This window comes from Muntiacus reevesi, chromosome 5 (assembly GCF_963930625.1).
Source record: "Muntiacus reevesi chromosome 5, mMunRee1.1, whole genome shotgun sequence".
In the NCBI taxonomy this organism is placed as follows: domain Eukaryota; kingdom Metazoa; phylum Chordata; class Mammalia; order Artiodactyla; family Cervidae; genus Muntiacus; species Muntiacus reevesi.
The window spans coordinates 12,280,344-12,308,263 of NC_089253.1; the positions used below are offsets into that span (position 1 = coordinate 12,280,344).

The 27,920-nt window shown below is 40.5% G+C and overlaps 1 protein-coding gene across 4 annotated transcripts in view; it reads left to right on the plus strand.

The window, feature by feature from the left end:
• Nucleotides 1-4,634: 4,634 nt before the first annotated feature.
• Nucleotides 4,635-27,920, plus strand: part of CCDC90B (coiled-coil domain containing 90B) — a 31,301-nt gene continuing 8,015 nt past the window's right edge. For 2 of the 4 annotated variants that reach the window (XM_065936974.1, XM_065936975.1), the window contains exons 1-3: nucleotides 4,635-5,143; nucleotides 15,959-16,078; nucleotides 17,882-17,985. In XM_065936974.1, the coding sequence (XP_065793046.1) occupies nucleotides 5,044-5,143; nucleotides 15,959-16,078; nucleotides 17,882-17,985 (324 nt within the window). In that variant the 5' untranslated portion in view covers nucleotides 4,635-5,043. The remainder of the gene's footprint in view (nucleotides 5,144-15,958; nucleotides 16,079-17,881; nucleotides 17,986-27,920) is intronic. The other 2 variants (XM_065936973.1, XM_065936976.1) reach the window with 2 other exon arrangements.

The window sequence follows — 27,920 nt, forward strand, 5'->3', positions numbered from 1 at the left end:
AACGTGGGTTCGATCCCTGGGTCGGGAAGATCCCCTGGAGAAGAGAATGGCAACCCACGCCAATATTCTTGCCCGGAGAATTCCATGGACAGAGGAGCCTGTTGGGTTGCACACAGTCCATGGGGTTGCAAACAGTTGGACACGACTGAGGGACGAGCACTTTCACTTTTTCACGATCCATGACTGCCTTGTGTGCAAGTGAATAGCACACTTGTTCTGTTCTCCCAGTTATATTACAAATTCTGAAAGAGCAGAAATCTTTGCATATAGTAGGAACTCAAATAATTGTTGAACTGAGTTATGTTTCTTTACATTCTTTACATTCCTCACAACAGCTAGACTTAAACCAGGGTGGGCAGATATTTTTGTGAGCAAAATTAAAAGAATGAAAAATGTTTTAAAGTTCAGCGAAGGGCAGTGGTCATCAGGAACGATGAAGGGTTTGAGATCTTACCTATCTGCAAGATAACAAGTTAGCCTGCCACAGTTGCCCGGATGCGGGCAGAAGACCTGAGGCTAACAAACCACTTGAGCATCTGCATATTTGCATCAGTTTCCCTTCCCCCAAGTCTCATGGCGTGATGCAGAAAGGCCCCGGTGTGTGCCTGAGTGTGCAGTGGATTGCATTACAGAGAGGAACCTTGAGCTAGAAAAACCCAAATCTTTTATACTAGGCAGTAAATTTGAGGCCTTTCTTTTTTTTTTTTTTTTATTTATTTATTTTTTTTAATATTATTTTATTAGTTGGAGGCCAATCACTTTACAACATTTCAGTGGGTTTTGTCATACATTGACATGAATCAGCCATATAGTTACACGTATTCCCCATCCCGATCCCCCCTCCCACCTCCCTCCCCACCCGACTCCTCAGGGTCCTCCCAGTGCACCAGGCCCGAGCACCTGACTCATGTATCCCACCTGGGCTGGTGGTCTGTTTCACCATAGATAATATACATGCTGTTCTTTCAAAATATCCCACCCTCACGTTCTCCCCCAGAGTTCAAAAGTCTGTTCTGTACTTCTGTGTCTCTTTTTCTGTTTGAGGCCTTTCACTCCAGAGGGAGACACTGTTCGCTATATTGTTTTGCAAAGTTCTCTCATCCTTAAAAAGAGAGCCCATAACAAGAGACAGATAAGGCCTCTGTGTTTGAGCTGAGCGGAATCTTGACAGACCCGTGGAGAGCGGCCTCCCAACGCTGAGCAAAGTCAACAGGCATTAGTACTAAAAATAGCTGCAACTCGTTGAGTATTTATATGTACCATTTACTGTGCTAAGTATTTTATATGCACTAGCTCCTCTTAACACATGAGAAAATATTAACACGTTTATGGAAAAATACTTTTTATCAAATAAGACTTTCAGCAGACAAATAATAGGAGCAGTGGAGAGTTTGGGAACACAAGAGCGTTAGACAGGTCTCACGTGCATGCTCAGTCACTTCAGTAGTGTCCAGCTCTTTGCGACCCCATGGACTGTAGCCCACCAGGCTCCTCTGTCCATGGGAATCTCCAGGCAAGAACAGAGGAGTGAGTTGCCATGGCCTCCTCCAGGGGATCTTCCCAACCCAGGGATTAAAACCACGTCTCTTACATCTCCTGTGTTTGCAGCTGGGTTCTTCACCACTAGCGCCACCTGGGCTGCCCAGGTCTCAGTTCAGTTCAGTCGCTCAGTCGTGTCCGACTCTTTGCAACCCCATGGACTGCAGCACACCAGGTCTCCCTGTCCATCACCAAATCCCAGAGTTTACTCAAACTCATATCCATCGAGTCAGTGATGCCATCCAACCATCTCATCCTCTCTCGTCCCCTTCTCCTCTCGCCTTCAATCTTTCCCAGCATCAGGGTCTTTTCCAATGAGTCAGTTCTTTGCACCAGGTGGTCAAAGTATTGGAGTTTCAGTTTCAGCATCAGTCCTTCCACTGAATATTCAGGCCTGATTTCCTTTAGGATGGACTGGTTGGATCTCCTTGCTGTCCAAGGGACTCAGGAAGTGGCTAAATCTATTAGCTGAATACCATGTGGATTCACTTCATCTGCTATCCCTGCCTCTGTACTTCTTTGGCAAAATGAGGCTGTGTGGGCTCCCAAATTCACTTGCTATTGTTCCAGCAATTTCAGAAGATGATTAAGAATCCCTGAATTCAGTCACTAATTCCGCAGAAAGGAATATGATTGGCCCAACATCAACACTGTGTGTGTGTGTTGGGGAGAGAATTTTATAGTAATACAAATAATAATATGTATTAATATTAAAGAGATTCATTTTTTCATAATCATTATTGAATTTAAGGTAAATAAAAATTTTGTGTTCTCACTTACTGGTCTTTTTCTTCCAGTATACTGAGAGCTCCTAAAGAGCAGTTGGAGTTATTTTTATTAATAACACCTGTTGACTTTACTTATCTCATTTAACAGACTTAAAATCATATTGGGGATATAGTTATATAAGTATACAAATTAAACATTTTCTTGTCACTAAGTTTTTTTAATGATTGCATCAGAGAAGGCAATGGCACCCCACTCCAGTACTCTTGCCTGGAAAATCCCATGGATGGAGGAGCCTGGTAGGCTGCAGTCCATGGGGTCGCTAAGAGTCGGACACGACTGAGCGACTTCACTTTCACTTTTCACTTTCATGCATTGGAGAAGGAAATGGCAACCCACTCCAGTGTTCTTGCCTGAAGAATCCCAGGGACGGGGGAGCCTGGTGGGCTGCCATCTATGGGGTCTCATAGCGTCGGACACAACTGAAGCGACGTAGCAGCAATGATTGCATAATATTCCAATTAGGGATATTTCTGCAAGTTACTGAATCATTTTGAATATTTAAATTATTTCTGTGCTGTGCTGAGTCACTCAGTCATGTCCAACTCTTTGCCACCCCATAGACTGTAGCCCACCAGGCTCCTCTGTCCATGGGGATTCTCCAAGCAAGAATACTGGAGTGGATTGCCATGCCCTTCTCCAGGGGATCTTTCCAACCCAGGGATCAAACCCAGGTCTCTGGCATTGCAGGTGGATTCTTTACCATCTGAGCCACCAGATTATTTCTAATCTGTCATTATTATAAATAACACTGCAAGAGTTAAAATTTTTTTTTAAATCTTAGCTACAGGGACTTCCCTGGTAGCCCAGTGGCTAAGATGCTACACTCCCAACGGAGGGCCCCAGGTTCAATCCCTGGTCTGGGAACTAGATCCCACATGCCGCAATTAAAATATCCCTTGTGCAGCCAAATAAATAAATAATAATAAAAACTTAAAAAAAATCTTAGCTACAAGGTAATTTTTTTTAGAGTAAATTCTTAGAAGTGAAATTAGCTATTCAATTTTTAGAGTTTATATATATTATTACATTGTTTTCCAAATATGTTATACTAACATAAACTCCTGCCAGTAGCTTGCGCAACTGTATCTGATGGTTTATTTGGTAGAACTGATCATTATTTTTTAGAAAATGTTTAACAGGTAATAATGATATATCCTTCTGTTATACCTTTTTTTTTTTTAAGCTGTGAGATTAAACTCTTTTTGAGGAGGGGTTGTTCTTTGTTTTTCAATATTTAAATAATCATTTATATTTCCTCTCCATACACTGTTAAAGCCCTGTCAGGAATTGTGTTCCTTCTCTTCTTTCTTCCCCCCCTACTTTAAACTTTTTATTTTGCACTGGGGTATAGCCGGTTAACAATGTGGTGGCGAAGGGACTCCTGTTCTTCTAGCGTGTCTCAGTGCTTAGAACGGTGCTTGTCACTCGGCTGACGCAAAGCGCTGAAAACAAATCGGTAAGATTGAGTGCTAAGTTTACATTCTTGTAAGAATAATTAAGCCACGAAAATCTGGCGGTTGTTCACCACTTTGCTGTGTTAGGCCCTCAGTCGTGTCCGACCCTTGGCGACCCCATGGACTGCAGCCCGCCAGGCTCCTCTGTCCATGGGGATTCTCCAGGCAAGAAAACTGGAGTGGGCAGCCATGCCCTCCTCCAGAGGATGTTCCCAGGTCTCCCTCACCGCAGGCAGGTTCTTTGTCGTTTGAACTAATATGAAAGAATTTACAGAGAATCAGTTCAGTTCAGTTCAGTTCAGTCGCTCAGTCGTGTCCGACTCTTTGCGACCCCATGAATCGCAGCACGCCAGGACTCCCTGTCCATCACCAACTCCCAGAGTTTACTCAAACTCATGCCCATCGAGTTGGAGATGCCATCCAGCCATCTCATCCTCTGTCGTCCCCTTCTCCTCCTGCCCCCGATCCCTCCCAGCATCAGGGTCTTTCCCAATGAGTCAGCTCTTCGCATGAGGTGGTCGAAGTACTGGCATCCCCGCATCTGAACCCCACAACTACTGTGTGCTGCTACTTTTAACGTTTTACCATGTGGGGAAAACTGGAGTAACTGAGGTCTGAGAGAGATAAAATGGTGATATATAAATCAGGTCGTCCCGAGAAACTAGAGAATTCAATTTCCCTCAAGACAGCAACTAAACCAAATAAATATGGTCCTCCCCTACACTAGAGGGAGAAGCGGCAAGAAATGAGAAATAAGAGCCTCGGGGGGACTACACTTCCCAGAAGCGCTCTGCGCAACTCCCGGCATGCTCGGCGGCCAAGACCTGCACGTCCCAGGTTGCCGCGGGGTTGGACGTGACTCTGTCGTCCACCAATCCAAACCGGTGATGGCCGCTGGCTCTCCGGCGGGAGTCGGCCGTTTAGCTGCACACCTCATTGCCAGAGAACGGGCACCGGGAGGTTCTGAAACAAGATTCCGCTTCTTAGGGCGGTAACGGCGTGTACGGGTTGGGGTGAGGCGGTGAGAGAAGCGGAGCCGCTGTGAACCATGCTGGTGAGCTCCGGGTCAGTCTGTGGAGGGGCCCAACTTCGCGAGACCGCGCGCGGTGCGAGCCTGTGCCGGGAAGCCCTGTGTAGTTGCTACGGGCCGAAAACTACATTTCCCAGCATGCTCTTGGCGCCAGAACTACGTTGCCCGAAAGCCTGAGCGCGATTCGCCCTGTCTTCTCACCCGGCTGCCTCCGGCTGGAAAACCCGTGAAATGTGGGGCCGCTGGCTTCGACCGCTCTTGCGTTGTGAAGGCGGCGGGAGCCGCCGGGTTTCGAGCCCCTGTGGGCGTTTTTCGCCGGCCCTGCGGAGAGGTGAGAAAAGGCACCGCGTCGCCCGATGCCTGTGTGCTCTGTGGGGAGGTGGTGCCGGTGGCTGGTGCCGGCTTGGGCGAGAGGAACGCGAGGGTGCCGCCGCCTCCCTCCAGCCCGCTCCGGGGCCTGGCGACCCTGCTGCCGAGCCTCGCCCCGAGGGGTTGAGGCGGTAGGCGCGACGGCCGAGAACGGGAGCGCGAGCCTCCGAAGGCCTGTCTTCCCGCCCGGCTCTTTCGCTCGAGCCCCGCCAGGTGTCTCTCTGAACCCTTCTCTGTCGAAGGAGGCTGGTCGTCCCCGCCCCCTCGCAGGTGTTGTAGTTTGTGCCCGGAGAGGCCCGTCACCTTTCGCGGTTTGTTCAAACTTAGACTGTTACTCGGGTGCCGTCCTCCAGCCCAGGTAATCTACAGCGCACGTTTCCCGTCAGGTCCGCTTTAGTTTCGCTCTAGTTTTCGGTACTCGGGAGCCAACTCCGAGAGATGATGAAGGACAGGGAAACCTGGCATGCTGCAGCCCGTGGGGTCACAGAGTCGGACTCGACTGAGCGGCTGAACAACCAGCGCTTTATTTACGCTGTGGTTTTCAGTATTTGGCAATCGCCTTTCAAGCAAAAGGAACGTGATCACGCGAAGCTACAGTGGTTGACGGGCGGGCGCGCCTGTCACCAGTGTGTGCTGGTCAACTGAATTTATTGAGAGTCATTCCCAGAATCTTTTCCCCACAATTTTTAAACCCTTTGGGGTTGTCTGCAGAGTAGGCACTTCGTACTAACCTCAGCGTTCTCTAGTGATCTAGGGTCACTAGATCTAGTGATGTTAGGTCCCTCATCACTAAACCGCGAAAGAATTCACCTTAATTCTTCAGTGCCGGGTGAACTGAGCTGCCCAGCACCACAACTTTGTGCTGTTTTGCTCGTTTCATTTTAGTCACACAGTAAGGCTGCAGTTATTGACACCCCCCGCCCCATCTCTAAGACTTGTTTAGTGCCCAGGGTCCTTGGCACGGTATTTGTACTTACTTAGGACGAGCTGGTTGGATGGCATCACTGACTCAATGGACATGAGTTTGAGCAAGCTGCAAAGATGGTGAATGACAGGGAAATCTGGCATGCTGCAGTCCATTGGGTTGCAAAAAGTCGGACACGACTGAGCGACTGAACGACAACAAAGATGTTGAGTTGGTGTGTGTATTTAGTCGCTCAGTCATATCTAACTCTTTTGAGACCCCCATGGAGTTTAGCATACATACACATTATGATGGACTGTACAAAAAACGGATATTTTTTGAACCCTGGGAAATCACCCCAGTCTCAATCTTTAGTAAACTTTCAGAGCTAATATAATTTGGGTCCCTCATCACTAAACAAATATTTATTGATTGTTTACAGTGTTCAAGTAGTTTAAGCTTGCCTCAAGTCAGTAATCAAGGAATTTGAAAACCTTGGTCTCTGACCCAGGGAAGGATCTTAGTTTTCATCTAGTTGAATTACCATTTTAAAGATAAAACAAGGCACAGGAAGATGTTATTTGTGTAAGTTTTGTGACCACTGGTGCTGGATTCCTAGTTCATTACTATTTCTCTTGCTTAGCAGAACATCAGAAACACTGAGCTTCTTAAAACAGTTTTGGCTGTCCCTGAGAAGTCAGTCTCTGGATGTGGAGTCCATAGATCTTGTGTTAGTTTATTATTTAATATATTAATGCTGATAATCTTGATGGAACTAGCACAGCATACATCAACAGACCAGCATGAAAAAATATATATTAATAATCAGCTATGTCATTGAAGTGTCACGACTCTAAAGTTAGTAATATTTTTTAATTTTTAATTTTAATTCAAGTATAGTTGATTTAGAGTTGTGTTAGTTTCAGCAGTGGTGTTATATATATACACATCTATACTATATGTTCTTTTTCAGATTCTTTTCCATTATACTTTATTTTCTGTTTTTAAATTTTTTTATTGAAACATAGTTGATTTGATTTTATAAATAGCAATTTGTATCTGCTAATGCCAAACTCTTAATTTATCCCTTCTCCCACTCATTCCCCTTAAGTTTCTTTTCTATGTCTGTGAGCCTGTTTCTGTTGTGTAAATAAGTTTGTTTGTATCATTTATTAGATGCTACATGTAAGTGATACCATATGATAGTTGTCTTTCTCTGGTTTACTTCCATTTAGTATGATAGTCTCTAGGTCCATCCATGTTGCTGCGGATGGCATTATTTCACACTTTTTTGTGGCTGAGTAATATTCCATTGTGTATATAATCTTTTTTTTTAATTCTTTTTAAATTTTTATGAGAATATAGCTGATTTACAGTGTTGTTAGTTTCTGCCGTACAGCATAGGGAATCAGTTATACATACGCGTGTGTGCTGAGTCTCTTCAGTTGTGTCTTTTTGTGATCCTATGAGCTGTAGCCCACCAGGCTCCTGTGTCCATTGGATTCTCTAGGCAAGAATACTGGAGTGAGTTGCCATGCACTCTTCCAGGGGATCTTCCTAACCCAGGGGTCAAACCTGAGTCTCTCAAGTCTCCTGCATTGACAGGTGGGTTCTTTACCATTAGCACCACCTGGGAAGCCCCTATAGCTATGCATATATCCAATCTTTTTTAGATCCTATAGGTCATTCTGGAGTGTTAGGTTGAGTTCCCTGTGCTATACAGTGGGTTCTTATTAGTATGTTTTTCATATAGTAGTGTGTCTGTGTCAGCACCAGTCTCCTGATTTATCCTTCCCTTCTCCCGCGTAGTAACCACAAGTTTGTTTTCTACACCTCTTACTATTTCTGTTCGTTTGCTACATTTTCTCACATTCCACATATAAGCAATATCATACAATATTTGTCTTTGTGTGTCTTCACTTAGTATGACATTTTCTACGTACCTGCATGTTGTTGCAAATGGCATTATTTCCTTTTTTATGACTGAGTAGTAGTGTGTGTGTGTGTCTATGCCACATCTTGTTTATCCACTCCTCTGCTGATGGACATTTAGGTTGCTCCCACATCCTGGCTATTGTAAACAGTGCTGCAAAGAATATTGGGGTGCATGTATCTTTTCGAATTCTGATTTTCTCTGGGTATGTGCCCGGGAGTGGGATCACTGGGTCATATAGTAACTCTATTTTTAGTAACTCTATTTTATAGTAACTCTATTTTTAATTTTTTAAGGAACTTGCATACTGTTCTCCATAGTGGCTGTACCAGTTTGCATTTCTACCAACTTATAGGAGGGTTCCCTATTCTCCACACCCTCTCCAGCATTTATTATTTGTAGACTTTTGATGACGGCGATTCTGACCGGTGTGAGGTGATACCTTGTAGTTTCCATTTGCACTTCTCTAATTATTAATCTTGGATGTCTTTTCCTGTGCCTTTTGGTCATCTGTATGTCTTTGGAAAAATATTTTTTTAAGTCTTCTACACATTTTTTGATTGGTTTTTTTTTCTGTCATTGAGCTGTTTGAGATGTTTGTGTTTTGGAAATTAGTCCCTTGTCATTTGCATTATTTGCAAATATTTTCTTCCAGTTCATAGGCTGTCTTTTCAGTTTGTTTATGGTTTCCTTTGCTGTGCAAAAGCTCATAATTTTGATTAGGTTCCATTCATTTATTTTTGTTTTTATTTCTGTTGCCTTGGGAGACTACCTAAGAAAACATTGATAAAATTTATGTCAGAGAATGTTTTGTCTGTGTTCTTTTCTGGGAGTTTAATGGTGTCATATCTTATATTTAAGTCTTTAAGCTATTTTGAGTATTTTCTTGTGTAAGGAGTGTTCTAATTTCATTGATTTACCAGGTTTCCCAACACCACTTGCTAAAAAGACTCTCTTTTTTCCATTGTGTATTCTTGCATCAGTTGTCAAAGATTAATTCATCACAGGGCTGTGGGTTTATTTCTGGGCTCTGTGTCCTGTTCCGTTGATCCATATGTCTGTTTCTGTGCCAGTGCCACACTGTTCAAATTACTGTAGCTTCATAGTATTGTTTGAAGTCTTGGCGGGTTATGCCTCCAGCTTTGTTGTTTTTCTTGAGGATTAATTTGGCAATTGTGACGGGTTTGTGCGTGTGTGTGTGTGTGTGTGTGTGTGTGTGTGTGGTTCTATATAAATTTTAAAATTATTTGTTCTAGTTCTGTGAAAAATGTCATGGGTAATTTGGTAGGGATCATATTAAATCTGTATATTGCTTTGGATAGTATGTTCATTTTAACAATATTCTTTTAATCCAAGAGCATGGGGTTTCTTTCCATTTCTTTGAATCACCTTCAGTTTTATTAGTGTTTTATAATTCTCAGCATATAACTTTTTCACCTCCTTGGTCAGGTTTATTCCTAAGTTTTGTTTTGTTTTTTGTTGTTGTTTTTATTTTGTTTTTTTGTTGTTGTTTTTTTTTTTTGATGCAGCTTTTAAAAGAACTGTTTTCTGACTTTCCTTTTCTGATATTTCATTGTTAGTGTAAAGAAATGCACATTGATTGGTGTGTGTTGAACCATCTTTGTGTTCCTGAGTGAAACTAATTTGATCATGATGTATGATCCTTTTATGTGTTGTTGGATCCAATTTGCTAATATTTTGTTGAGGATTTCTGCATCTATATTCATCAGAGATATTGACCTGTAATTTTCTTTTTTGGTAATGTCTTTGTCTGGTTTGGGTATCAGGGTAATAGTGACTTCATAGGATGACCTGTGGAGTGTTCCCTCTTCTTTAGTCTTTTGGAAGAGTTTGAGAAGGATCAGTATAAGTTCTTCTTTGTATATTTGGTAGAATTCTCCAGTGTAACCATCCCATCCTGAACTTTTGTTTGCAGGGAGTGTTTTTAATTATACATTCTAATTCACATTCAAGCAGTTGTTTTGTTCATATTATCTCTTCTTGATTCAGTTTTGGGGGCTCCGTGTTTCTAGCAACTTGTTGACTTCTAGGTTGTCCAATTTATTGGCATATAATTATTCAAAGTATTCTCTTAGTTTTTTGTATTTCTGCAGTTTCAGTTGTTATTTCTCCTCTTTCATTTCTTATTCTGTTTATCTGGGTTTCTTGTAGACAACATAATATTGATTCTTGCTTTATTATCCAGTCTGCCACTCTTAAGTCTTTTGATTGGAGCATTTAGTCCATTGGCATTTAAGGTAATTATTGATAGATATGTATTTATTGCTATTTTAAACCTTGTTTTCCAGTTGATTCTGTATTTGTTTCTTTTGCTTTCTGTGTTTCAGTGTGGTTTGATGGTTTTCTTTTGTTCTATGCTTGAGTGCCTTTCTTCTTGGTGTTTGTGAATCTATTGTAGGCTTTTGATTTGTGGTTACCTAGTGTCCAAGTTTGTTAATCCATTACTGTATCTTCTTGCTTTAGATTGGTAGTCATATAAGCTCAAACACAGTGTAAAAGATCAACATTTTCATACTCCCTTTACCCACATTTTTTTTATTTTGCTGTCCTGTTTTTACATCTTCTTGTTTATCCTTTTCTGTTCATTGTAGTTATAATTACTTCTGAAAGGTAGTTGCTGAGCCGTGAAAGACACCAGGATTCTTGGCTTATGAGGAGAATTCAGTCTGGGGCCAGTGACGAGGCTTGATAGCTTAGAGCTTTTGTGTAATAAAGTTTTATTAAAGTATAAAAGAGATAGAGAAAGCTTCTGACATAGATATCAGAAGGGGCAGAAAGAGTGCCCCCCTGCTAGTCTTCAGCCGGATGTTATAGAGCTACCAGCAGGCTGCTAATTGGAGAAAGGGCTGTCTGAAAACTTGGAGACTGGCACTAGGCCCCTCACCCACAACATGCATTTTGGGATAGCACTGGCCCAAGGGGAGCTGTCCCGGGCTGTAAAATGATGGACATGAATCTTGAAGAAAGGCAGGTTTCCAAGCAAATACAGTCCCGCTAACATAGCTTAAGAGAACACTTGCATGAGTAAAACGTACTGGTTTGTCAGGTCGGTTCTGAGTCTTAGGTGGAACCACTTAAAGATAGTCTAGGGTAAATACATAGTTCATTAACATAGCTTAAGACAAACATTTTTGTAAGAAAAATGCATTGGTTAGCTCAAGGTTTGAGAAAAGTTCAGGTGAAACCAGGTGTTATTATGACAACACAGAATTTTAAAAAGAAACCTCTTTTTAAATTCGTGTAAAGAAGGGGGAAAAAATTTAACACTTGTTTCTTTCCTCCTGCCACTTAAGAGAGATAAAAAATGTCTGACACTTGCAGCCTTATTTCCTTGTTTGGAGACCCCTGGCCTTCCTGCCTGTTACCCTCTCACTTTCTTAAATTTTTTCTCTTAATCTCTGTACTGGTTTATTTAAGTGATTTACTTTCCTAGTGTTGCTCTTCTCTTGCTCTCGATTCCTGCTTGTCTATTTTGAAACTTTTTTCAATTTTCTTTCTTTTTTTTTTAGGATAGGTCTAGTATTGCTGTATTCCTTTAGTTTTTGCTTGTCTGAGAAATTCTTCATCTCTCCATCTATTCTGAATGGTAATATTGCTAAGTAGAGTATCTTAGGTTTCATGGTTTTCCCTTATTTTGAATATATCCTGCCACCAGAGAAATAAGCCAGTAGCCTTAAGGGGGTTCCCTTATACCTAATTCTTTTTCTTTTGCTGCCCTTAAAATCCTCTCTTTTTAACTTTTGCCATTTTAATTATAAAGTATCTTGGTGCAGGTCTGTTTGTCTTGGTTGGGATCCTCTGTGCTTCCTGTACTTGGATATCTGTTTCCTTCTTTAGGTTTGGGAGGTTTTCAGCCATAATTTTTTTCAATTTTTCAAATACATTTTCAACCCCCTTTTCTCTTTCTTCTTCTGGGATCCCTATAATACATAGATTGGCATACTTTATATTATCCCATAGGTCTTTAAGTTGCTTTCATCTTTCTTCATTTTTTTTTTGTCTGCTCTTCTGATTGGGTGATTTCCAGTATTCCATCTTCCAGATCACTTCTTTGTTCTTTTGCATTATTTAGTTTGCTGTTTATTCCTTTAATTTGGTTTTCATTTCAGCACATGAGTTTTCTAATTTAATTGACTCCTGAGTTTACAAAGACACCAGCATCATAAATCTGCCAGTCACGCATCTGTGGGGACATGCCCAGATTTCAACCCTACCTCTGGGTGTAGGCAGCCTGCTGGCACTTGTGTGTTCCCCACGCTAATCGAATCAGAGCCACACCTGCTGTGGGCATGCCAAAACTGAGGCCGCCCCTCCACTCACGCTTGGATTTACCATGGAGCTTCTGTGGCAGAGCAGGCTTCATCCTGTGCACACTTGCAGTTGCAACCCAGACCACACTCCAGCCCCATTGGGACTGACAGGTCCGTCCTCTCCAGGATCTGTCTGCTGAAACTTGAGTTTCGACACTTAGCCCCCAGGCGCACCAGCAGACGTGCGTCTCAGGCTCGGGGCGCAGTGAGGTGGCCAGGACCAGCTGGGCTGCCCTCCGTTCTGCCTTCCGCAGGCCTCTGTTGCTCTCTTCTCTGAGCCTCTGAAGCACCCTTTCTGTCCCAGCTGATCGCCTAGCCAGTAATGGGGATTCCCAGAGTGAGGGAACTTTTTTCCTTGCACCAGTTCCATCCCAATTTCTTTCTTTTTTCTCTCTCTCTTCCCCTTTAATCTTATCACGTGATGATCTTTCTTGGAACTTCGAGTGTATGAGATATGCTAGTGTTCAGTAGGTGTTTTGTGAGAATTGTGTGTTCTGTGAGCTCTACCCACTTCTATTTTGCCATCTTGATGTCTCCCCTAAGATAAATATTACTCAGTTGGGCCATCTAAGAAATGATTGTTTCTTTACATGTGATTTACATATAACTCACATGTTCTACAAAATGTTACACGCCAGCTGCCTCTGCAGGTTTACTACTTAGGAAAGAAAGCAGACCACTGTCAGAGTGAAGGATGAAGAGCAGCAGCTATGTATGGACTCCACAGTTTGCTTCAGTTTTACGCTTTTTATTCTACTTTGATTCTTTGAAGGGCTAGAAAATGCATGCAATACAAATGTTGAAGAGCATATTCATATTGTTACTATTTTCATAGAACTTTGACCAATAGTGGCTGCTTTGACTTAGAAATCTGACTGCATTAGTCCTGCCTGTTAAGGTTTTAAAGCATTATAGGCTTGGACTATACCTCAAAACTACTACACAGTAGCTCTAAAAGTTATATTTAGGTATATTTATTTTTAAAATCTTCATAGCTGAATCTGATACACAAATAAGGTTGAGAACCACTGGCCTATAGGATAAACTTTAAATACTGTTGGATTGTAAGCCATGATCTTCAGAGTCAGGGTCAGTCTGATTTTCTGGTCCATTCGCCCTATTCCCTGTATCTACTTTCCTACCTTTGTGGCAGTATTATAGAACCTACCATTCTCCAGTTTTTTTTTTTTTAAATCTTCCTGGATGTTTCATATATTTATATACACACATACATATACATTTATTTGTATATAAGGAGAAAAGTCAAACCAATCCTAAGTAATTTCAATGCATTCCTGAATGAGGTTCAAGAATATTTATAATATAGATACATCCACCACCAAACAAGGTAACAATCTTTTTAGCATCCAATCAGAAATCACCAAGCATGAAAAAATAATAAGAGAAAAATCCCATAATGAAGACGAAAAATCAACCATTTGAAACCAAGCTAAAACTGACAGATGTAAGAATTAGCAGATATGAACATGTTTAAAAATTTGGAAGATATGGAAAAGGTAAGAAGACGATCCAGTGCAGAAGTGGTGAATAATAATGGGCAGGCCACGCATGGACTAGAATACTGGATTCTGACTTAAAGCTTGCTACCAGATGCACCTTAGTTGTCAGCTGCCATTCCCTGATATAGTTTTCATGTGAGTCTGCAAGCAGTTGATTTATTATGGTCTCTGTGCAGTCAAGCTGCTGTTAATGGTAACTGTATTTGCAGCCGCTCCCCGGCACCGGCATCACCACCTCACTTGTCCACCAGATCGTCAGGTGCTAGATTCTCACAGGGAACCTAGATCCCTCATGTGCACAGTTCACAGTAGGGTTTGTACTCCTACGAGGACAGAGACTGAGGCCACCCCTGGTGTGACAGGAGACAGAGCTCAGGTGGTAACGCAAGCAGTGGGGAGAGGCTGGAAACGCAGACGAAGCTTCACTTGCTCACCTGCCTCTCACCTCCTGCTGCACCTGGTCCGTGGCTGAGGGGTTGGGGGCCCCTGTTCCTGGTGGCACTCAAAGCCAGGAATATTGCTGACCATTGTGCTAATGTGTGTGTGTGTGCGCGCACGCACATGTGCAAAACTGATCCACCTTTACATCTGCTTCCTTTTATATCTGGTTACCAGAACTCATCTGAGTACTTGAATGAGTTAGTCTAAAGGACTGGACATTACTCTTTCATTATTTGAATTTAGAGTTTATGTTTAGATTAAAAAAGAAAAAATCTGTTTCCTGCCTTCCAGTTTATAAAGTCAGTGAAGATATCTGTTATGTCTGGTTTTGCTTATCATCCCCTGTCCCCAACACATGCCTAGCACTCAGATGTTTCTTGACTGGCAAGATACATGGGAAGGAATCACATTTGCCATACACTCTACTAGCAGAATAAGTAATACTTGAGGTTGCAGCTTTGTCTTTTAAGTGCCTGGATGTCTTAAGTGACTTAGGATAAAAAGGACAGCATGGAAACAGCGTTTGCAGTCTGAATCCCAATTCTGCCAGAGACTATGACCTTAGGCAAAACCTTAGGCTTTACTTTTCCTAGGCTTGATTTTCTTACCTAAAAAGATGGATAATCCACCTTGCCTTGGTAGTATATAAAGTATCTAGTATAGTACCTTGTGTTTAACTGGGTGTTTATGCTAATTAGCAGTTATTTTACTTAATACATAATAATAGCAATAAAGTTGTGTATGGACAGACTTCCCTTTTTAATAAAATCATCAGCAGTAGGTAAAACAGAACCATTCTGTGTCTAGGTTAAAAATCGAGAGTTTATTGAAATAGGACATTTATGTCGAAACTAAGAAAAACTTTGCAGGTCTTTTATGTTGATACCACTGAATACTCCAGGATTTTAAATCCAGTTCACTGATTGGTTCAACAATAAAATATCATTTGCCAAGCACTGTTTTAGGTACTGTGCTCAGTTGCTAAGTCATGTCTGACTCTGCAACCCCATGGACTGTCACCCAGCAGGCTCAGACTTTGTCCACAGTATTTCCTAGGCAAGAATACTGGAGTGGGTTGCCATTTCCTTCTCCAGTTTTAGGTACTAGAAGTACAGTAATGAAAAACAGTCAAGGCCTCATGGAGCTGACATTCTGGTTCAGAGAGACAAACAGTAAATAAGATAATTTCCAATCAGAACTGAGAACTGTGTAGGCAAAAATGTGAATATTTAAGAGTGGGAGGACAGAAAGCTGCTTTAGATGGGAACATATGTATAAACAGTTATCATAGCTCTAAATTATCATAGCTGTATGAAAGACTAAGCCGTATAAAAGAGTACTAAGAGCTGGGCAGTTTTGTGGCAGTAATATCCAAAGTTCTTGATGTATATTATATTACGATGTTAAACTGACTCTTAAAATTTCAGAATACTGAAAGAAAGAAAACATTTATTGATTATTTTCTAGATACAGAATAATGTTGGAGACTTTTCAGCTAAAAAAACGATGGACTCAGGAGTTATCTTGCTTGAAATTACAGAATTCCTGAGCAGAAGAGCTGGAACTATATTATAGGTTTATGGGGGAAATGCTTTAGAAGCTAGAGTGTGATGCTTCTGTTACTACAGAAAAATAATTCTCTTTTCAGACTTCTTCACCACCACAACCAAGGAAGGATATGATATGAGGCGAGTGGACATAACTCCGTTAGAACAAAGGAAATTAACTTTTGATACACATGCATTGGTTCTGGACTTGGAAGCTCATGGTGAGAAACATGGATCCCTCCTGAAGGAGAATGTTAACAGCACTCATAATAGATTACCTAGTCAAGACAACATCACCGTTATCAACCATTACAAGTCGTCATTTAAATATAAAACCTGTTCATAAGTGGAGTATTTTAGTCATGAAAATGGTATAACTTAGAAAATCTTTACTGAAAAGAGAAATGCTCAAGATATGTTCATTGAAAAAAGCATTATGTAAGATTACATGTACAGAATGTTTCCAATTATGTACAAAAAACAACCATTGTTTCTAGTATGATATTAAGTTCATGTAGAAGTACAAGCACAACAGAAAAGAAGAAAAACAAATTTTTATTTTCTATTAAAAATTTAAAAAATCAAAGAACAGTCACAAAAAATTACCAGATATGAAAACAGTTACTTAAAGTATGTGATACTATAGGAATAGAAGAGTTGACTTAAAGGAATAAAGTGGCATTCAAAAACAAGTATGTGTGCATATATGAACATATATATCATTGTAAGGTGTATATATATATATCTTAGAAAGCAATTAAAAAGACATTACAAATTAGGGAAAGGAAGGACTTTAATAATTGAGTTATGATAAATGACTGGCTATTGGAATAAATTCCTTTACTGAAAATAAATTCTAGATTGATTAAAAGCTAAATGTAAAAGAAAAACTATAAAGAATATTATAATATAGAAATATTTTTAGACTTTTATAGAGTAAGGAAGCAAAACATAAGACTGAAAGGCAATGAAAGTAAAGACAGATGTGACCACAGAAATATTTAAATCTGTGTATCAGAGGATATCTATAAGGTTAAAAATGTTAGCAACATATGTGACAATGAGCCTATTGCTTTAATATACAAAGAATTCATATGAGTCAATAAGAAAAGTTAAGCAGTTTTATAGAAAATGGACAGAGGCCATAAACAGCTCTCAGAAAAATAAATATATGTAAAGATGGGCTGTTGTCCTTAGTCACTTGGTCGTGTCTGACTCTGCAGCCCCATGAACTGTAGCCCACCAGGCTCCTCTGTCCATGGGATTCTCCAGGCAAGAATACTGGAGTGGGCTGCCATGCCTTCCTCCAGGGGATCTTCCCCACCCAGGTCTCCTTCATTGCAGGCAGATTCTTTACTGTCTGAGCCTCCCAGGAAGCCCAGAAGAATGCTGGAGTGGGTAGCCTTTCCCTTCTCCAGGGGATCTTCTATCCAGGGATCGAACCCAGGTCTCTTACATTACAGGTGGATTCTTTACCAGCTAAACTACCAGCGAAACCCATATGTAAAGATACTTAAATGCAATTTTTAAGTAGAAATTAAAATAACAATGCAATACCATTTTTAAACCAATTATATACTCAAAAAAAAAAAAAGACCAGTAATACCAATGTTGATGTAGATATGGGGAAATGGATCAGTGGAATTAAAATTGGAGAGTGCTTTTAGAGAGTAACTTAGCATAATCTGTTGGTTTTTAATTATAACCTTTTTATTTTTTTAAGAGGCTTCAGTTGACCCTTGAATAACACAGGGGTTAGGGACACCAACTGTCTGCGCAGTTGAAACTCTGCCTGTAACTTTATAGTGGCCCTCTGTCCACAATTCCTCATCCATGGGTTCAACCAACCACAGATTGTGTGGTATATTAGTATTTACTATTGAGAAAAACCTGCATCTCAGTGGACCTAGTCAGTTCAAATCCATGTTGTTCAGGAGTCAACTATATGAAAATTTAAATGACAGTCTATCTTGAGAAGGATGTGCACTTTTTAAAAAATATAAAAACCTATTTGCTGTTTATAGGATTTGACAAAGCACAAGCAGAAACAATTGTATCAGCATTAACCACTTTATCAAATGTCAGCCTTGATACTATCTATAAGGAGATGGTCACTCAAGCTCAGCAGGTAATATTTTCATTTTTATCACTTCTGATAGTCTCATTAAGATAATATTTTTCATAACCCACCTTCCATACATACACACCTGCATCTTCCTTATTGTTCTCTCTAAAGGGACTAGAATCCTTTAGTAAAGTGAGTATCCAGAGAGATTGAGGAGTTAAAATAGTTACCACAAAATTATGGTAACACACAGAATGAAAGTTTGTCAGATCTTTCATTGTGTAAGATAATTATTTTATTTGAGCCATGAGATGGTGATAGACGGCTAGTGAAACAAGTTTTTTCCCCATAGAAAGCCCACCACAGTAGAGGCCGCCACTTGACTGCAGTTGTGTGTGTGTTCTGGATAATTTTCACAAACTTGGAAAGCTGGAAGGGACTTACATGACAGGAAAGTGTGAGTCACTCAGTCGTGTCTGACTCTTTGTGACCCCATGGACTGTACTGTCTAGGTTCCTCTGTCCATGGGATTCTCCAGGCAAGAATAGTGGGGATCTTCCTGACCCAGAGATCAGACCCAGGTCTCCTGCATTGCAGGCAGATTCTTGACTGTCTGAGACACCAGGGAAGCCCTGCATGGCTGGGAAGGAGTTCATATATCACCTGGCTAAGATGCTTTCCTGTCCTGTTGTTTTCCTCTATTTCTTTGCATTGATCACTTAGCAAGGCTTTTTTATCTCTCCTTGCTATTCTTTATTATATTAATACAGAATAAGTATATTTATTCTATAATAAAATGTTCATTAAAGATTAAAACAAAAATAATCTTATAGTTAATGCCTTAGAACTGCTTCATAATCATATTTTGGGGAACAAGACTGACAACCCCTTGAAGCCACTTGTATATGACTTCTGAGGTAATTCTCATTAATATTTCTTTTTTTTGTTTTTTTAAGTATTTATTTATTTAGCTGTGTCAAGTCTTGGTTGCTGCACACAGGCTCAGTAGTTGTGGCACACGGGCTTAGCTGCCCTAAGGCATTCGAGATCTTAGTTCCCTGACCAGGGATCGAACCCACGTCTCCCCACACTGTAGGGCAAATTCTCAACCACTGGACCACCAGGGAAGTGCCCCTCATTAATATTTCAAGCAGAACTGCATAAAAGATGACAGTTAAGGATGGTATTACAGTCAGGGATGTCAACTGTACATAATAAAATATACTTTTAATTTTTTTTTCCATTTAGATTTTTTTTTAATTTTTTTTTTAATTTTTTTATTTTTTTCATTTATTTTTATTAGTTGGAGGCTAATTACTTTACAGTATTGTAGTGGTTTTTGTCATACATTGACATGAATTAGCCATGGATTTACATGTATTCCCCATCCCGCTCCCCCCTCCCACCTCCCTCTCTACCCGATCCCTCTGGGTCTTCCCAGTGCACCAGGTCTGAGCACTTGTCTCATGCATCCAACCTGGGCTAGTGATCTGTTTCACCCTAGATAATATACATGTTTCGATGCTGTTCTTTTGAAACATCCCACCCTCGCCTTCTCCCGCAGAGTCCAAAAGTCTGTTCTGTACATCTGTGTCTCTTTTTCTGTTTTGCATATAGGGTTATCATTACCATCTTTCTAAATTCCATATATATGTGTTAGTATACTGTAATGGTCTTTATCTTTCTGGCTTACTTCACTCTGTATAATGGGCTCCAGTTTCATCCATCTCATTAGAACTGATTCAAATGAATTCTTTTTAGTGGCTGAGTAATATTCCATGGTGTATATGTACCACAGCTTCCTTATCCATTCGTCTGCTGATGGGCATCTAGGTTGCTTCCATGTCCTGGCTATTATAAACAGTGCTGCGATGAACACTGGGGTGCACGTGTCTCTTTCAGATCTGGTTTCCTCGGTGTGTATGCCCAGAAGTGGGATTGCTGGGTCATATGGCAGTTCTATTTCCAGTTTTTAAGAAGTCTCCACACTGTTTTCCACAGTGGCTGTACTAGTTTGCATTCCCACCAACAGTGTAAGAGGGTTCCCTTTTCTCCACACCCTCTCCAGCATTTATTGCTTGTAGACTTTTGGATAGCAGCCATCCTGACTGGCGTATAATGGTACCTCATTGTGGTTTTGATTTGCATTTCTCTGATGATGAGTGATGTTGAGCATCTTTTCATGTGTTTGTTAGCCATCTGTATGTCTTCTGTGGAGAAATGTCTGTTTAGTTCTTCGGCCCATTTTTTGATTGGGTCATTTATTTTTCTGGAGTTGAGCTTCAGGAGTTGCTTGTATATTTTTGAGATTAATCCTTTGTCTGTTGCTTCGTTTGCTATTATTTTCTCCCAATCTGAGGGCTGTCTTTTCACCTTGCTTGTAGTTTCCTTTGTTGTGCAAAAGCTTTTAAGTTTCATTAGGTCCCATTTGTTTATTTTTGCTTTTGTTTCTAATATTCTGGGATGTGGGTCATAGAGGATCCTGCTGTGATTTATGCCGGAGAGTGTTTTGCCTATGTTCTCCTCTAGGAGTTTTATAGTTTCTGGTCTTACATTTAGATCTTTAATCCATTTTGAGTTTATTTTTGTGTATGGTGTTAGAAAGTGTTCTAGTTTCATTATTTTACATGTGGTTGACCAGTTTTCCCAGCACCACTTGTTAAAGAGGTTGTCTTTTTTCCATTGTATATCCTTGCCTCCTTTGTCAAAGATAAGGTGTCCATAGGTTTGTGGATTTATCTCTGGGCTTTCTATTCTGTTCCATTGATCTATATTTCTGTCTTTGTGCCAGTACCATACTGTCTTGATGACTGTGGCTTTGTAGAAGAGTCTGAAGTCAGGCAGGTTGATTCCTCCAGTTCTATTTTTCTTTCTCAAGATTACTTTGGCTATTCGAGGTTTTTTGTATTTCCATACAAATTGTGAAATTATTTGTTCTAGTTCTGTGAAAAATACCATTGGTAGCTTGATAGGGATTGCATTGAATCTATAGATTGCTTTGGGTAGTATAGCCATTTTGACAATATTGATTCTTCCAATCCATGAACACGGTATATTTCTCCATCTGTTTGTGTCCTCTTTGATTTCTTTCATCAGTGTTTTATAGTTTTCTATGTATAGGTATTTTGTTTCTTTAGGTAGATATACTCCTAAGTATTTTATTCTTTTTGTTGCAATGGTGAATGGTATTATTTCCTTAATTTCTCTTTCTGTTTTTTCATTGTTAGTGTATAGGAATGCAAGGGATTTCTGTGTGTTAATTTTATATCCTGCAACTTTACTATATTCGTTGATTAGCTCTAGTAATTTTCTGGTAGAGTCTTTAGGGTTTTCTATGTAGAGGATCATGTCATCTGCAAACAGAGAGAGTTTCACCACTTCTTTTCCTATCTGGATTCCTTTTACTTCTTTTTCTGCTCCTATTGCTGTGGCCAACACTTCCAAAACTATGTTGAATAGTAGTGGTGAGAGTGGGCACCCATGTGTTATTCCTGATTTTAGGGGAAATGCTTTCAGTTTTTCACCATTGAGGGTAATGCTTGCTGTGGGTTTGTCATATATAGCTTTTATTATGTTGAGGTATGTTCCTTCTATTCCTGCTTTCTGGAGAGTTTTTTTTTTTTTTTTTTTAATCATAAATGGATGTTGAATTTTGTCAAAGGCTTTCTCTGCATCTATTGAGATAATCATATGGTTTTTATCTTTCAATTTGTTAATGTGGTGTATTACATTGGTTGATTTGCGGATATTAAAGAATCCTTGCATTCCTGGCATAAAGCCCACTTGGTCATGGTGTATGATTTTTTAAATATGTAGTTGGATTCTGTTTGCTAGAATTTTGTTAAGGATTTTTGCATCTGTGTTCATCAGTGATATTGGCCTGTAGTTTTCTTTCTTTGTGGCATCTTTGTGTGGTTTTGGAATTAGGGTGATGGTGGCCTCATAGAATGAGTTTGGAAGTTTACCTTCTGCAATTTTCTGGAAGAGTTTGAGTAAGATAGGTGTTAGCTCTTCTCTAAATTTTTGGTAGAATTCAGCTGTGAAGCCATCTGGTCCTGGGCTTTTGTTTGCTGGAAGATTTCTGATTACAGTTTCGATTTCCTTGCTTGTGATGGGTCTGTTAAGATCTTCTATTTCTTTGTGGTTCAGTTTTGGAAAGTTATACTTTTCTAAGAATTTGTCCATTTCTTCCAGGTTGTCCATTTTATTGGCATAGAGCTGCTGGTAGTCTCTTATGATCCTTTGTATTTCAGTGTTGTCTCTTGTGATCTCTCCATTTTCATTTCTAATTTTGTTAATTTGGTTCTTTTCCCTTTGTTTCTTAATGAGTCTTGCTAATGATTTGTCAATTTTGTTTAGTTTTTCAAAAAACCAACTTTTAGCTTTGTTGATTTTTGCTGTGGTCTCTTTAGTTTCTTTTGCTTTTATTTCTGCCCTAATTTTTAAGATTTCTTTCCTTCTACTAACCCTGGGGTTCTTCATTTCTTCCTTCTCTAGTTGCTCTAGGTGTAGAGTTAGGTTATTTATTTGACTTTTTTCTTGTTTCTTGAGGTAGGCCTGTAATGCTATGAATCTTCCCCTTAGCACTGCTTTTACAGTGTCCCATAGGTTTTGGGTTGTTGTGTTTTCATTTTCATTCATTTCTATGCATATTTTGATTTCTTTTTTGATTTCTTCTATGATTTCTTGGTTATTCAGAAGCGTGTTATTTAGCCTTCATATGTTTGAATTTTTAATAATTTTTTTCCTGTAATTGAGATCTAATCTTACTGCACTGTGGTCAGAAAAGATGACTGGAATGATTTCAGTTTTTTTGAATTTACCAAGACTAGATTTATGGCCCAGGATGTGATCTATTCTGGAGAAGGTTCCGTGTGCACTTGAGAAAAAGGTGAAGTTGATTGTTTTGGGGTAAAACGTCCTATAGATGTCAATTAGGTCTAGCTGGTCCATTGTGTCATTTAAAGTTTGTGTTTCCTTGTTAATTTTCTGTTTAGTTGATCTATCCATAGTTGTGAGTGGGGTATTAAAGTCTCCCACTATTATTGTGTTACTATTAATTTCCTCTTTCATACTCATTAGCATTTGCCTTTACATATTGCGGTGCTCCTATGTTGGGTGCATATATATTTATAATTGTTATATCTTCTTCTTGGATTGATCCTTTGATCATTATGTAGTGTCCTTCTTTGTCTCTTTTCACAGCCTTTATTTGAAAGTCTATTTTATCTGATATGAGTATTGCGACTCCTGCTTTCTTTTGGTCTCCGTTTGCGTGAAATATTTTTTTCCAGCCCTTCACTTTTAGTCTGTATGTGTCCCTTGTTTTGAGGTGGGTCTCTTGTAGACAGCATATATAGGGGTCTTGTTTTTGTATCCACTCAGCCAGTCTTTGTCTTTTGGTTGGGGCATTCAACCCATTTACATTTAAGGTAATTATTGATAGGTATGGTCCCGTTGCCATTTACTTTGTTTTGGGTTCACATTTATACATCCTTTCTGTGTTTCCTGTCTAGAGAAGATCCTTTAGCATTTGTTGAAGAGCTGGTTTGGTAGTGCTGAATTCTCTCAGCTTTTGCTTGTCTGTAAAGCTTTTGAATTCTCCTTCATATCTGAATGAGATCCTTGCGGCGTACAGTAATCTGGGTTGTAAGTTATTCTCTTTCATTATTTTAAGTATGTTCTGTCATTCCCTTCTGGCCTGAAGGGTTTCTATTGATAGATCAGCTGTTATCCTTATGGGAATCCCTTTGTGTGTTATTTGTTGTTTCTCCCTTGCTGCTTTTAATATTTGTTCTGTGTTTGATCTTGGTTAATTTGATTAATATGTGTCTTGGGGTGTTTCGCCTTGGGTTTATCCTGTTTGGGACTCTCTGGGTTTCTTGGACTTGAGTGGCTATTTCCTTCCCCATTTTAGGGAAGTTTTCAGCTATTATCTCCTCGATTATCTTCTCATGGCCTTTCTGTTTGTCTTCTTCTTCTGGGACTCCTATAATTCGAATGTTGGGGCATTTCACATTGTCCCAGAGGTCCCTGAGGTTGTCCTCATTTGTTTTGATTCTTTTTTCCTCTCTGCTTCATTTATTTCCACCATTTTATCTTCTACCTCACTTATCCTATCTTCTGTCTCCGTTATTCTACTCATGGTTCCCTCCAGAGTGTTTTTGATCTCATTTATTGCATTATTCATTTTTAATTGACTCTTTTTTATTTCTTCTAGGTCCTTGTTAAACATTTCTTGCATCTTCTCAATCTTTGTCTCCAGGCTATTTATCTGTAACTCCATTTTGTTTTCAAGATTTTGGATCATTTTTATTATCATTATTCTAAATTCTTTTTCAGGTAGATTCCCTATTTCCTCCTCTTTTGTTTGCCTTGGTGGGCATTTTTCATGTTCCTTTACCTGTTGGGTATTTCTCTGCCTTTTCATCTTGTTTAGATTGCTGTGTCTGGAGTGGGCTTTCTGTATTCTGGAGGTCTGTGGTTCCTTTTTATTGTGGAGGTTTCACCCAGTGGGTGGGGTTGGATGATTGGTTTGTCAAGGTTTCCTGGTTAGGGAAGCTTGTGTCAGTGTTCTGGTGCATGGGATTGGATTTCTTCTCTCTGGAGTGCAATGGAGTGTCCAGTGGTGAGTTTTGAGATGGGTCTATGTGTTAGGTGTGACTTTGGGCAGCCTGTATGTTGACACTCAGGTCTATGTTCCTGCGTTGCTAAAGAATTTGTGTGGTATGTCTTGTTCTGGATCTTATTGGCTCTTGGGTGGTGGTTGGTTTCGGTGTAGGTATGGAGGCTTTTGGATGGTCTTTTATTACTTAATGATCCGTGTAGTCAGGAGTTTTCTGGTGTTCTCAGGTTTTGAGCTTAAGTCTCCTGCCTCTGGATTTCAGTTTTATTCTTCCAGTAGTCTCAAGACTTCTCCAACTATACAGCACTGATAATAAAACTTCTAGGTTAATGGTGAAAAGATTCTCCACCGTGAGGGACACCCAGAGAGGTTCACAGAGTTACATGAAAAAGAGGAGAGGGTGGAGGGAGATAGAGATGAGCAGGAGGAAAAAAAGGGAGACTCAAGAGGAGAGAGACAGATCTACGCAGTTCTTTGTTCCCAAAGTGTTCACCCACAGAGATTCACAGAATTGGATTGGGAAGAGAAGGGGAAAGGAGGAAATAGAGGTGTTCTGAGGTAGAAAACGGAGAGTCAAAATTGGGAGAGAGTAATCAACACACTCCTGAATAAAAATGGGAACAGAATATTGGATTCTTAAATGTCCAAAATTTATATCACATACTGAAAAACAAAGATTGAAAATCTAGCATAGAGGTTAGACTCTTTAAAATACAATATTTAAAAACAAAAACAAAATTTAGAAATATATATGAGGTTTGGTTTAAAAATAGGGCTTGTCTTTTTTTTTTTTTTGCAAGGTTATAGTGAAATGAAAATGAAAATTAAGGAATAATAGAGGAGTATTAGAGGACTTTAAAAGGAAATAAGAGAGAAAAACAAAAAGAAAAAAAAAAACAAGAAAAAAATTTTTCCCTAATTAAAAAAATTGTAAAAATATATGAAAATGAAAGTTAAGGAGTAATGGGGGAGTAATAGGGAATTTTAAAAGAAAATAAAAGAGAAAAAAGAAAAGGAAAGGAAAAAAAATTTTTTTTTTAATTAAAAAGAAAATGTATATATCTAGGAATTTCTCTGGAGCTGTTGCGGTCAGTGTGGGTTTAGTTCAATTTCAGATAGCTCCTCGTTCCAGCTTACACTTCTCAATATCTACAGGCCCCTTCCAGTGCAGTCGGTGTTACCTACAGGGATTTTAATCTGTTGCACCGTTCCCTTCTGAAGCGGTTCCCTTTGTTTATTTGGCTTCCTGTTTGCCGTCTCTTCCGTGTCTAATTTCCGCCCTGACACAGGCGGGCGGAGGTGATCTCTTATTTAGGTTCGCTAGTTCAGTCCTGCTACGGGGAGGGCGGGGCGCTGCAGACAGATATCACCGTGTGTGGGTAGCACTCACCGTGTTCCGCCCACAGTGGGTTTGTCCCCGCTCACAGGTGTCTGTGCTTTTCCCGTCTACACTGCTCAGGCTCCCAGCTGCTCTATATGGAGCGTGCCCTGCATTGCGTGCGGTTCCAGTTTTCGGGTACTCCACAAAAGCGCGGACTCGGTTGTGCCTGCATCTTGTGCTCATGCAGCCAGGAGCTTGACGGGGGCACTCTCCCCGGGTGCGGCGCGCCCTCTCCGATCCGCAGCCCCAGCCTGTTTCTGTGCGTGCCGGTCGGGTGCCAGCAGCTTGTGTTTGTTCTCAGGAGCTGGCCTCTAGCCGTGAACCTCCTGGTGGTGGATGTCGACCATCCAGAATCTCAGGATGTCTTTGGATAGAAACTGGAGGCCTGTTTGCAGTGTGGGAGGGGATGCCGTCTCTGGGGCCTAGTTTGCCCCTTTCCCCTCCCCCCTGCCTCCTACGTCTGGCAGGGATGGGCCGGTCCGCCGCAGGCTAGCCCTTCTCTGGAGTTTCTCAGTCCCTTTGTTTTGCGAACTGCCGCAAATTTGTGTTCAGGGCAGTTAATTTTCTCTCTTGGTATCCCACAGTTTAAAAAAGCTCCCTCCGATTGTCCTCAGGGCACTCAGGCCCAGTCCTTAGCCTAAGCAGTGCCGCCTGCTCCTCTCCATTCCGCCACCAGCTCCTCTCTGTTCCGCCCCCACTTGCTGGTGGCGGATGCGGGCGTCTGGGGTACTTTTCTGCTGGGAGTTGCTTTTAGGCACGTAATCTGTGGGCCTTATTTTTTCCTCCCAGTTAGGTTGCCCTCCGAGATTCAAAAACTTCCCCCAGATCCGCCAATGCGAGGGTTTCCTGGTGTTTGGAAACTTCCTCTATTACGACTCCCTTCCCGGGACGGGTCTCCATCCCTAGCTCTTTTGTCTCTCTTTTTATCTTTTATATTTTGTCCTACCTCCTTTCGAAGACAATGGGTTGCTTTTCTGAGCTCCTGATGTCCTCTGCTAGCGATCAGAAGTTGTTTTGTGAAATTTGCTCAGTGCTCAATTGTTCTTTCGATGAATTTGTAGGGGAGAAAGTGGTCTCCCCGTCCTATTCCTCCGCCATCTTGGCTCCTCCCTACTTTTAATTTATACAGGTATAATATTTAAAGCGAAACTTCCTGCACATCACAACATTCATTGGAGTCACACTGTCCTGCTTCAGCCGTTAGGTCCCTGTCTTATTACATTTATTGAGTCCTGTGCTACAAATATTACTGTGAACATTTTACATGCATTATCTCATTTAATCCTGGGAACAGTGCTATAAGGTATAGGTAGTTATTTCCATTACACCGAAGAGAAGTTAGTAAATAACCTGCCCAGAGTCTCAGAGTAAATGGCAGTGTTTGGATTCAAACCCAGGCAGTCTGACTCCAGAACTCACATTTTTAACTTCCACTCTATGTGACTGTGCCATCTGAGGGTTGTTTTTGGAGAAGATGTGTGCATTCCAGACCCTTGGACGAGTCGTTTATTAGTTATGTATCTGGAACTGTTATAGCCCCTGTTTTCTAAAAGTCAAGTCAGTTTTGAAATAGCCTTTCTCCCTAAATTGGTCAGCAGAGGACTTATAACCCTAACAGTGCACCCCTGGTCACAAACTATGACAGAAATGGGAGTTCCACTAGTGATCTTGCTCTTGTTTGGGTTTTTTTTGTTTTGTTTATGAACCATGTTATAGAGGTTCTTCAAGGTTATACTCTCATCTGCTTTTTTATAAAGAGGGATAAAAGATTAATCAGCAAACTACATGATTTTGAGAAGTTTAGTGGTAAAAGTTATATTTTCTTTGTAAGCCTGCTTTAAATCATTTCTACAGGGGCTTCCCTGGTGGTTCAGTGGTTAGGACTCTCTGCTTCCACTGAAGGGGGCACAGGTTCAATCCTTGGTTGGGGAACTAAGATCTCACATGTTGCACAGCCAAAAATTAATCATTTCTACGAAAATATCCCTCACT